Source organism: Macaca mulatta, chromosome 3 (genome assembly GCF_049350105.2).
Source record: "Macaca mulatta isolate MMU2019108-1 chromosome 3, T2T-MMU8v2.0, whole genome shotgun sequence".
Taxonomy (NCBI): domain Eukaryota; kingdom Metazoa; phylum Chordata; class Mammalia; order Primates; family Cercopithecidae; genus Macaca; species Macaca mulatta.
The window spans coordinates 5,999,319-6,011,364 of NC_133408.1; the positions used below are offsets into that span (position 1 = coordinate 5,999,319).

The 12,046-nt window shown below is 50.0% G+C and overlaps 2 protein-coding genes across 14 annotated transcripts in view; one reads left to right on the top strand and one right to left on the bottom strand.

Annotated features, from left to right (window-relative positions):
- TMPRSS2 (transmembrane serine protease 2) overlaps window positions 1-2,898 on the top strand; it is a 41,307-nt gene extending 38,409 nt beyond the window's left edge. For all 3 annotated transcript variants that reach the window (XM_015132845.3, XM_077995732.1, XM_028845316.2), the window contains one exon: window positions 1,324-2,898. In XM_015132845.3, the coding sequence (XP_014988331.2) occupies window positions 1,324-1,335 (12 nt within the window). In that variant the 3' untranslated portion in view covers window positions 1,336-2,898. The remainder of the gene's footprint in view (window positions 1-1,323) is intronic.
- Window positions 2,899-7,606: 4,708 nt separating this feature from the next.
- Window positions 7,607-12,046, bottom strand: part of MX1 (MX dynamin like GTPase 1) — a 37,980-nt gene continuing 33,540 nt past the window's right edge. For 10 of the 11 annotated variants that reach the window (XM_077995179.1, XM_077995183.1, XM_077995175.1 and 7 more), the window contains one exon: window positions 7,607-8,298. In XM_077995179.1, coding sequence (XP_077851305.1) covers window positions 8,068-8,298 — 231 coding nt within the window. In that variant the 3' untranslated portion in view covers window positions 7,607-8,067. 11 annotated transcript variants of the gene reach the window in all.

Consider the following 12,046-nt stretch of genomic DNA (forward strand, 5'->3'; position numbering starts at 1 on the left):
TGGTGCTTGGATGAAAAGTGCTGGGGCTCGGCTTGTGTACTCTTTCGTGCTCTGCCGACCACACTTAGTTCTGGCTCAGCTGACTCAGTTATTCCACCCAGGCCACCTTGCATCAAACTTTTTTTTTTTTTTTTTTTTTTGAGATGGAGTCTCACCCTGTTGCCCAGGCTGGAGTGCAGTGGCACGATTTCAACTCACAGCAACCTTTGCCTCCTGGGTTCAGGTGTTTCTCCTGCCTCAGCCTCCCGAGTAGCTGGGATTACAGGCACCTGTCACCACGCCCAGCTACTTTTTGTATTTTTAGTAGAGATGGGGTTTCTCCGTGTTGGCCAGGCTGGTCTCGAAGCCCTGACCTCAGGTGATCCACCCACCTCTGCCTCCCAAAGTGATAGGATTATAGGCGTGAACCACCACGCCTGGCCTCACATGAAGCTTTTGATTTATAGAGAGCAGAGGGAAGAACCGACTGTGCCCATCCTTTTCTGGGGCTATCGAGTGGCCCCTGGGCAGCCCCCAAGGTTAGGAAGTGCAGGAGCAGCCAGGGTTCTCTGATGCCCCAGACTCAAGCACGAGGGAAGGTCCCAGGGGTTCCCTGTGAACCTCATGGACGTCTCTGAACCAGATCTTCTCATCTCCAGGGCCTCAGACCTGTAGTTTTCTCACATTGCTACGCTTTCCAGGGCCGGGCTACTAGTGGAAGAAAATGCTCTATTCTGTGTCCTCTCAAGTCTCCCAGATGCCCAGTCTGTTGAAGGAGGAGCAGAACCAGGGGGCATTTCCCGCTAAGGCCCGACCTGTGTCTCCTTCAGATGACATGCAGGACTCAGGGCCTTCCCGTGACCATGGTGCCCAGCTTAGCCTCGCCTGGCACAGGGCCCAGTGCTGGAAACAGATGACCCCAGGGGAGGCAGGGCAGGAGGGAAGCTGGCAGGGCTGGGACGGTCAGCCAGGCTGAGGGGTGGACTCACGCCAGGATGGAGAAATGAGCTGGGTATGTTTGGCGGCTGCAGGTGGGTCCGTGTGGCTGTGCGGGGAGGGAAGGGCTGTGTGGCAGGAGAGCAGCTGGGGGAAGCCCAGACTCTGCTGAAAAGATGTCCCTCGGGCTGGCCTGCACATATGCTGCCTGCTCCTCCAGAAGCTCCTGCCCCACCATGCTCAGCCTAACTCTGACCTCCATGCTGGAGAGAAAAATGATCCTTTGTGCTATTAAGCCTTGCTTATTTGGTTTCTAAGTGCTTCATGTGAACCTAGAGGAAAAAAACTATTTCCCACCTTTGTTTGTCTTAAGAAAATAATACTTTTTTTTTTTTCCTATTTGAACAGGCAGATGACTAATCCTCATGGTCTTTGTCCTTGACGTCGTTCTACGAGAAAACAAAGCGGCTGGTTTTGCTTCCCCGTGCGTGATTTACTCTTACAGATGATTCAGAGGTCACTTCATTTTTATTAAACAGTGAACTTGCCTGGCTTTGGCACTCTCTGCCATTCTGTGTAGTCTGCAGTGGCTCCACTGCCCAGCCTGTTCTCCTTAACCCCTTGTCCACAAGGGGTGATGGCCGGCTGGTTGTGGACACTGGTGGTCAAGTGTGAAGGAGAGGGGTGGAGGCTGCCCCATTGAGATCTTCCTTTTGAGTCCTTTCCAGGGGCCACTTTCGGATGAGCACGGAGCTGCTGCCTCTCCGCTGCTGCCTCTCCGCTGCTGCCTCTCCGCTGCTGGACGACTTCAGATGGAAAAGGAGAGACGTGGAAAGGGAGACAGCCAGGTGGCACCTGCAGCGGCTGCCCTCTGGGGCCACTTGGGTAGTGTCCCCAGCCTAGTTCTCCACAGGGGGTTTTTGATGATTGGTTCTTAGTGCCTTAGCAGCCCCGGATGGTGGTTGGAAATAAAGGGACCAGCCCTTCATGGGTGGTGACGTGGTAGTCACTTGTAAGGGCAACAGAAACATTTTTGTTTTTACAGGGTGAGAATGTAGACAGTGCCCTTGGTGCAAGGGAAGCAATTGCACAGGCACTTGCCCTGAGCACTCCTGGTGCAGGTCTCCACCTGCACATTGGGTGGGGCTCCCTGGAGATTGCACATGCCCCTTGGTCCTGGCAGGGGGCCAAGTCTGGCACCACGTTGGCCTCTTCAGGCCTACTAGTCACTGGAAATTGAGGTCCATGGGGGAAATCAAGGATGCTCAGTTTTAGGTACACTGTTTCCAAGTTATGTTTCTACACATTGCTACCTCAATGCTCCTGGAATCTTAGCATTTGATGTCTCCAAGTAGTCCACCTACATTTAACTCTGAAACTATCATCTTTTTGCCAAGTTTGAGTGGTGGCCTATTTGAGATACTTTGACAAAATGATTGGCTTCTGACTTTATGTTCTATAAATGAATGTGCTGAAGGAAAGTGCCCATGGTGGCGGTGAAGAAGAGAAAGATGTGTTTTGTTTTGGACTCTCTGTGGTTCCTTCCAATGCCGTGGGTTTCCAACCAGGGGAAGGGTCCCTCTTGTATTACCAAGTGCCATAACCATGAGCACTACTCTAGCATGGTTCTGCCTCTTGGCCAAGCAGGCTGGTTTGCAAGAATGAAATGAATGATTCTACTGCTAGGACTTAACCTTGAAACGGAAGGTCATGCAATCCCATTTGCAGGATCTGTCTGTACACGTGCCTCTGTAGAGAGCAGCATTCCCAGGCACCTTGGAAACAGGTGGCACTATAAGGTGCCTGCTCCCCAAGACACATCCTAAAAGGTGTTATAATGGTGAAAACGTCTTCCTTCTTTATTGCCCCTTTTTATTTATGTGAGCAACCATTTGTCTTTTTTGTATCTTTTTTAAACTGTAAAGTTCAGTTGTGAAAATGAATATCATGCAAATAAATTATGCAATTTTTTTTTCAAAGTAATTACTGCATCTTTGAAGTTCTGCCGCCTGGTGAGTAGGACAAGCCTCCATTTCCTTGTAAGGGGGTGATGTTGAGGCTGCTGGTCAGAGGACCAAGGTGAGGCAAGGTCGGTCTTGGCGCTCCTCTGGTTGGTGCCCTCAGTTCCTGAAGCCTGTCCTGTTGGAGAGGTCCCTCAAATGACTCATTATTATTCTGTTAGTCTGTTGCCATGCTCCTAATAAAGACATACCCAAGACCACAATTTATAAAAGAAAGAAGTTTGTTGGATTTACAATTCCACATGACTGGGGAGGCCTCACAATCATGGCAGAAAGCAAGGAGGAGCAAGTCACATCTTATGTGGGTGGCAGCAGGCAAAGAGAGAGTTTGTGCACAGAAACTCCCATGTTTAAAACCATCAAATCTCGTGAGACTCATTCACTATCCCAAGAACAGCACAGGGAAGACCTGCCCCCATGATTCAATCATCTCCTACCAGGTCCCTCCCACAACACCTGGGAATTATGGGAGCTACAAGATGAGATTTGGGTGGGGACACAGAGCCAAACCATATCATTCTGCCCCTACAGCCCCAAAATCTCATATCTTTACATTTTCAAAATGAGTCAGGCCTTCCCAACAGTCCCCCAAAGTCTCAACTCATTTCAGTATTAACTCAAAAGTCCAGAGTCTCATCCAACACAAGGCAAGTCGCTTCTGTCTATGAGCATGTGAAATCAAAAGCAAGTTAATTACTTCCTAGATATAATGGGGTAAATACAGGCATTGGGTAAATACAGCCATTCCAAATGGGAGAAATTGGCCAAAATAAAGGGGGCTGCAGGCCCTTTGCAAGTCCAGAATCCAGCAGGCCAGTCAAATCTTAGAATGCCAAAATGACCTTCTTTGACTCCATCTGTCATATCCAGGTCATGCTGATGCAAGAGGTGGGTTCCCATGGTCTTGGGCAGCTCCCTCTCTGATTTTGCAAGATATAGCCTCCTTCCTGGCTGCACCTTGGGCTGGTGTTGAGTGTCTGCAGCTTTTCCAGGCACATAGTGCAAGCTGTCAGTGAATCTACCATTCTGGGGTCTGGAGGATGGTGGCCCTCTTCTCACAGCTCTACTAGGCAGTGACCCAGTAGGGACTGTGTAGTGGCTCCAACCCCACATTTCCCTTCTGCACTGCCCTAGCAGAGGTTCTCCATGAGGGCCCCACCCTGCAGCAAACTTCTACCTGGGCATCCATGCATTTCCATACATCTTCTGAAATCTGAGCAAAAGTTCCCAAACCTCAGTTTGTGCACTGGCAGGCTCAACACCATGTGGAAGCTGCCAAGGCTTAAGGCTTGTGACCTCTGAAGCCACAGCCCAAGCTGTACGTTGGCCCCTTTTAGCCATGGCTATAGTGGCCAGGATGCAGGGCATCAAGTCCCTAGGGTGCACACAGAACAAGGACCCTGGGCCTGGCCCATGAAACCACTTTTTCCTCCTAGGCCTCTGGGTCTGTGATGGGAGGGGCTTCTGTGAAGACCTCTGACATGCCCTGGAGATACTTTCCCCATTGTCTTGGGGATTAACATTCAGCTCCTCATTACTTATGCAAATTTCTGCAGCTGACTTGAATTTCTACTCGGAAAATGGGATTTTCTTTTCTATTGCATTGTCAGGCTGCAAATTTTCCAAACTCTTATGCTGTTTCCCTTTTGAAACTGAATGCCTTTAACAGCACCCAAGTCTCTACTTGAATGATTTGCTGCTTGGAAATTTCTTATGCCAAATCTCTCTCAAGTTCAAAGTTCCACAAATCTCTAGGGCCGGGGCAAAATGCCCCCAGTCTCTTTGCTAAAATATAACAAGAGTAACCTTTGCTCCAGTTACCAGCAAGTTCCTCATCTCTATCTGAGACCACCTCAGCCTGAATTTCATTGTCCATATCATTATCAGCATTTTTGTCAAAGCCATTCAAAAGGCCAGGTGTGGTGACTCACCCCTGTACTCCCAGGATTTTGGGAGGCCAAGGCAGGCAGACCACCTGAGGTCAAAAGTTCAAGACCAGCCTGGCCAACATGGTGAAACCCCATCTGTACAAAAATACAAAAATTGGCCAGGCATGATGGTGGGTGCCCGTAGTCTACTGTAAACTACTAAGGAGGCTGAGGCAGGAGAATCGCTTGAACCTGGGAGGTGGAGGTTCCAGCGAGCTGAGACTGTGCCAGTATACTCCAGCCTAGGCAAGAGAGTGAGACTCCGTCCTTATGTTCCCTCCTCCAGACCCTATTTTCCTGCCTCACTTACAGGGCAGACCACAGAAGCTGGAGAGCAGGCTCTGATCCCAGCACTGTCCGTCATGGGTGGGAATGGAGGGATGGGTAGGGAGGGGCAGTTCCATCGCTTGCCTGAGCCCAGGGCCCCTCTAAGTGCAGGAAGGAATCACACAAAGCGGTCTCCAGGGCTCTCTCCAAGTTCTGACCACTGGGACCCCTCCCCTCTCCACTCTCAATGACTAGTTAGGACAGGCCTGGGGGATCACCACACATGTTCATTTTGGCCGAAAGGAACGTCCTTGCGGGCACCGTGGGGCGTCCCCAGCAGGTTCACTCCCCTGGGGAAATTGAAATTGCTGTTCTCTGGGACACACATTGTCAGCTTTCTTCATCCTTTCTGGTTATCACTAGCAAAATTCTAACAACAGCAAAATAGAATCCTGTGCAACACTTTGACGCCTCCGACTCTGTTTCCAGTGCAGCAGAACCTTAAGGCAGGTGGAAGACTAACTTGGGTGGTGGTGGAAGGAAGGGACGTTTTGTAGTGGAGAAGTTTCCCAGGCCTGCCACAAGAGGGCACCCGCCTCATGGAAGGGCTGGCCTGTCTGACTCACCAACACAGCAGAGGACCTGGGCCACCTCCACTGCAAGAACGCGTGCCTAGTATTGAATTAAGAATGCTTGGACCCGGCCGGGCGTGGTGGCTCAAGCCTATAATCCCAGCACTTTGGGAGGCCGTGGTGGGTGGATCATGAGGTCAGGAGATCGAGACCATCCTGGCTAACACAATAAAATCCTGACTCTACTACAAATACAAAAAACTAGCTGGGCATGGTGACATGTGCCTATAGTCCCAGCTACTTGGGAGGCTGAGGCAGGAGAATTGCTTGAACCTGGGAGGCAGAGGTTGCAGTGAGCCGAGATTACGCCACTGCACTCCAGTCTGGGCGAGACTCTGTCTCAAAAAAAAAAAAAAAAAAAAGAATGCCTGGACTCGCCCAGCCTTACTCTTGCAAACCTGTGTGTGTGCTGGTGTCGTCTCTCCCTTAAGCATGAGTCAAAATGATCAGCCTCTGCTAACTCAGTAGCTCAAGTCAGCCTGCAGGTGCACGTCAGCACCTGGGGGAGCCATAAAGGTACTGCCCAGCGGCAGCTGCTGACCTGGGCTTGTGAAATGCCCACTGCTCTCCGGACATCCTCTCTTATAAATGAATTCTCAAACTTTCCGAAGAATTGAGAATTATAGAGTCCCAAGAGTCAGAAGAGATCTGGGATGGGGGGCAGTCCAGAGGGGAGAGGATTGAGTTGCTGGTCCAGCCCCCATCCCCAACCTGACAAGCAGCTGTGCAGCTTGGCCTGATGCCTCCACTGCCTGGGACCTCACAGCTCCTGAGGAAGCCATGCCATCCGGGGGCCCCCCTGTAGAAAGTACCCCCATTACCCACACTGATCACCTAGAATGTACCTCCCCAGAGGACATCGCACCTTGGTGCTCACACTTCATCTCTCTTGTTGCCTCTTGGCTTTCTCTTTCCTAGGCTCGGGCAATCCTGATCCTTCAACTCTCCCCTTAAGGGACACAGTGTTTGGTCCTCTCCTGCCCCATCCATCCAGTCCACTGTTCAACTTCCTGCCCTTGAGCCTGCCTTGGCCTCAGGGTGAGGAGGCCCAACAGCAGCACTGATTGGCAGCCATGGTTCTCAGGCTCAGGGCATAAGAGTGTGGCTTAGAGTCTCCCCCCACCAGGCTAGACCAAAGAGAACTTCAGTCGGGTTCTCCTCCAAGGTTAGTGTTCTGCCTTCTCTGCTTCCCAGACCACTCCCCCAGCCACAGCCTCTGCAGGTAAAGGCCCACTGGGAAACCTCTTTTTTCTGATATGAAGTCTTACTCTGTAGCCCAGACTGGAGTACAGTGGCACAATCTGGGCTCACTGCAACCTCCACCTCCTGGGTTCAAGCAATTCTCCTGTCTCCGCCTCCCGAGTAGCTGGGACTATAGACACATGCCACCACACCCAGCTAGTTTTTGGATTTTTAGTACAGACGGGGTTTCACCATATTGGTCAGGCTAGTCCTGAACTCCTGGCCTCAGGTGATCCACCCGCCTTGGCCTCCCAAAGTGCTGGGATTACAGCGTGAGCCACCGCACCTGGCCTGGCAACCTCTTCTTGACTGGACCTTGTGCTTTTCAACTCCATGCTAGGTACCCAGTGACTCAACAAATTGGACACTTGATCAATGCACATTATTAACAGTTAGCACCGCTGGCTTCATATTCTGTTTCATTTTTTTAAAGTGTGCTCCCCCATTTCCCTCCAGTCTGTAGGAAATCATCAGACCCTGTTCTTTTGCTCGCTCCTACCTGGCCCCGCCATGGAGGGCAGCTTTAGCGCCGACTGCTCCATTGCGTCCTACCTGCTAGTTTCAGGCTTCTCCCCAAAATACAAAACATGGCAGAGCCGTGTCCACTAGAAATAAGTTTATTACAAACGGAGGAGACAGGGCTCTGACAGGACTGACACACATGGCACTCATGCTCCTAAAACACTGGATTGGTGTAGGGACATTACAAACACCAGGAAATAAGCTTCTGTGATGCTCAGCCCATGTCAGCTCCTAAGAATACAGAGAAGGGGAAGAGCTGCCAGGCGGAGCAATTCTGAGGGCTGAAAATCCCTTTCCCAGTACAAAGACAGCATCCTTCATCCCCACCAGCTCATGTGCATCTGAGGGTGGGGCTTTGTCTTCATGCTGGAAACCAAACTGCTCTCACAGCTTCTTGCTAAATTGCCATGGGCTAATGGATAAGCAGAGACTGTGACTATCAAGTCTGACTACTGAGCACTCAAGTAGTCTGTTCAGTGGTTACCTGGGAACAGGGGCAGACGGTGTGAGTGTACCTCTACAGGGCTGGACAGAGCGTGGTTAGCCAGGGAACTGGGCGAGCCGGCGCCGAGCTTGCGTCAGCCGTGCAAGTCTCTCCTTCAGGAACTTCCGCTTGTCGCTGGTGTCGCTCCGCTCCTTCAGGAGCCAGCTATAGGTGTCCTTGTCCTGCAGGAGCTGCAGCATGGCCTTCTGAAGCTGCTGGCCATACGTCTGGAGCATGAAGAACTGGATGACCAAAGGGATGTGGCTGGAGATGCGCTTGCTGGCCTCCTGGAAGGAAAGAACAGTTCATGGGAGGGTGGAGGGGACACTGTGAGGAAGGGACTCTGACTTCACCATGTGCACATCAGCGGATCCAGATTCTCAATGAGGGACACCCTCGCGAGGCAAGGACCTTTCCCTGGGTTTCAAACCCACCAATCTCCTCCATGGTGGTGGCAAAGAGGAACAAAGCACAGTGCAGAGAATGTCCCAGCTATGAGTCATATTCCCACCAGCTTTTCCTGACCATTAAATGGGTACCTCTGATGGAAGGGGGCAAAATATGCTCTATAAAGGTAAGCAGGCAGACAGTGCAAAAACTGCATTTCCAGACCAGCCTGGTCAATGTGGTGAAACCGCCTCTCTATTAAAAATACAAAAACTAGCCAGGTGTGGTGGCACGCGCCTGTAGTTCCAGCTACTCGGGAGGCTGAGGCAGGAGAATCACTTGAACCCCGGAGGCCAAGATTGCGCCACTGCACTCCAGTCTGGGCGACAGAGCAAGACTCTATCTCAAAAAAATTTAAAAAAGAAAGAAAAAAAAAACTGCATTTCCAAATTATTTACAAGCCTGCCAAAGAGATTTGAAGGCTGCTGCTTATTTTTAATCAACACTCAAGTGACTCAGTAGAAAAAAACATTGGGCTTTCAAATGCCACGGAATGGAGCTGCCTGAGTTACCTGCATGTAGACAGTTTCTACCACTTCCTTTCTCCCTCCCCAAAGTCCCACCTATTAGCAAAACTTTCTTCTTTCCCAGGATGGGTGGATCTCAGGAAGTTGCAGTGTACTGGTCCCTCAGCAAGGTTCTGGTATCTTCTCTATAAAACAGGGCTAATGTGAGGCACTGGTCTCATGGGGTGGTTAAAAGTATTAAAGGAGTTAAAAGATGAAATTTTAGAAAGATGCAAGTTTAGAAAGATGCCAGGCATGTAATAAGCACTTCGTACTGGTGAGACTGAGGCGGAACTCCCGATCCATGTTCTGTGACCAGAGTGACCGAGAGGCGGGGCGGTCACCACCTGGAAATGGGGGAAAGGAGACGGCACCAGGCTGAAGGCAGGCATTCAGGGCAATGCTGGAGCCCCAGACAGGGGCAGACAGTGTGAGTACTCACCAGGAGAACCGAGGAGAATCAGCTGCAAAACTGCTACAAACAGTAAGAGTCAGGACGGGTGTGAGGTATGGCATTGATACATCTAAAGCTCATATACCAAAATCACATCTAACACCAACGAACAGGAGACACAGAGGGAGAAAAGCCGCTTGACAGTACACAACAATGAGAACATGTAGGCATAAACCTCAGAGATGTGCACCTTATACAAAGAAAACTTTAAAATATTCCTGAGGCCCCGGCAAAAGGAGACCTTAAAAACAGAAAGACTTGGGAGGCTGAGGCAGATGGATCACAAGGTCAGGAGATCGAGACCATCCTGGCTAACACAGTGAAACCCCGTCTCTACTAAAAATACAAAAACATTAGCTGGGCGTGGTGGCAGGCGCCTGTAGTCCCAGCTACTCAGCAGGCTGAGGCAGGAGAATGGCGTGAACCGGTGAGGCGGAGCTTGCAGTGAGCCGAGATTGCGCCACTGCCCTCCATCCTGGGAGACAGAGATCAGCCTTGCCAACACGGTGAAACACTGTCTCTACAATAAAACAACAACAACCACAACAACAACAAAACTTAAGCAGGGCATGGTGGTGTACACGTGTAGTCCCAGCTACTTAGGAGGCTGAGGCTGGAGAATCACTGGAACCTGGGAGATGGAAGTTGCAGTGAGCCGAGATCGAGCCACTGCACTCCAGCCTGGGCGATAGAGCGAGACTCTGTCTCAAACAAAACAAAACAAAACAAAATCAATAAAAAACCGGAAAGGCTCAAGATGTTCTTGGAAAAAGACACGATGTCAGCACAATGTCAGCGCTCCCTACGGAGGGCTATGCAGTGAATGCAATCCCAGTACATACAGCAGCAGTTCTCCTCGTTCATGAGAAACTGGATACACTAATTCTGAAATTCATATTAAACTGAACAAACACAAAGAGGCAGAACATCTCTACGTAAAAACAAGTGGGAACCCAGAGAACTGGACACCCATGTTCTTAGTAGCACTATTTATAACAGCCAAAAGGTAAAACAGGTCAAGTATCCACGATACAAGAAATGGGTAAAAATAATGTGGTGTGTCTATCAGCAGAACAGTATTCTGCCTTTATTCAAAAGGAGTGCACCTGTGATCCCAGCACTTCGGGAGGCCGAGGTGGGAGGACTGCTTGAGCCCAGGAGTTCAAGACCAACCTGAGCAACACAGGGACACCCCGTCTCTACGAAAAATTTAAAAATCACCCGGGTGTGGTGGTGCATGGCTATGGTCCCAGCTACTTGGGCGGTGGAGGTGGGAGGATGGCTTGAGCCTGGGAGACTGAGGTAGCAGCGACCTAGGATCACACCACTGCACTCGAGCCTGGGCAATAACAGCGAGACCCTGTCTCTAAAAACACCACCACACTTTGGAAGGCCTAGGTGGGCGGATCACTTGAAGTCAGGAATTCCAGAACAGCCTGGCCAATATGGTGAAACCCTGTCTCTACTAAAAATACAAAAATTAGCCAGGCGTGGTGGCACACACCTGTAATCTCAGCTACTCGGGAGGCTGAGGCAGGAGAATTGTTTGAACCCAGGCAGGGGGAGGCTGCAGTGAACTGAGATCATGCCATTGCACTCTAGCCTGGGGGACAGAGCGAGACTCTGTCTCATAATAAATAAATAGGCGTGAACCTCTGACACTTGCTACCACCTGGATGAGGACATCATGCTACATGAAATAAGCCAGTCACAACTCCTATGAGGTACTTAGGTTAGTTGAATTCACAGAGATAGACAGTAGGATGGTAGCTGTCAGGGACTCGGGGACAGGGAATGGGGAATGTGTTTAATGAGGACAGAGTTTCAGTGTGGGAAGGTGATAGGGTCCTGGAGGTGGCTGCTGGTGATGCTGGCACGATATGAATGTACTTAATGCCACTGAACTATGTACCCCAAAATGGTTAAGATGATAAAATAGACATGATGAATATTTCTGCACAATTTAATGAAAGAAAAAGTGAGGGTGATGTGGGGGTGCTGGCTGCACTAGATGGTGAAACATGGGATAGGGATGTACCAGTGTGACCTGGGTGACACTGACGGATGAAAAGAAGGAAAACAGGGCTGAAGACAGGGTGCAGACAGTACCTAATGCAGAGAGGAAGCGAGTGCCAGAGCGGACCAGCGGGAACTAGACGACCCTCCCAGGACGGGACTGGGACCTCTGCTGCCATCTGGATCCTGCCTCATTCTTGACATCAAAGAACTCCAAATGGACCAAAGGTATCATGTAACAGTTAAAATAAGAAATTAAAGAAAATATCATCTACCTCATTTATCATCTTGGGGAGACAAAGTCCTTTTAAAGTATGACAAAAACCACTGAGGCCCAAATCCCACTCAAATTTTCTGCTCTAGAAAACTTGAGCATAGTCTAAAACCACCATAGACAAAAATGACAAAGCAGATGACAAAATGCAGAGCGTCTGCATCAGAAATCGCAGATGTCTACTATCTCGCCATGCCGAGACACTCCTCCTGGATGAACTGTTTGCTGAGCAAGAAATAGAAATGACTCTCAACACACAGAAAGATGCACCACCTCATCGTCATAAGAGGATGCCAATTAAAATTATAATGAGACGTCATTTTCATCTATTAGGCTGT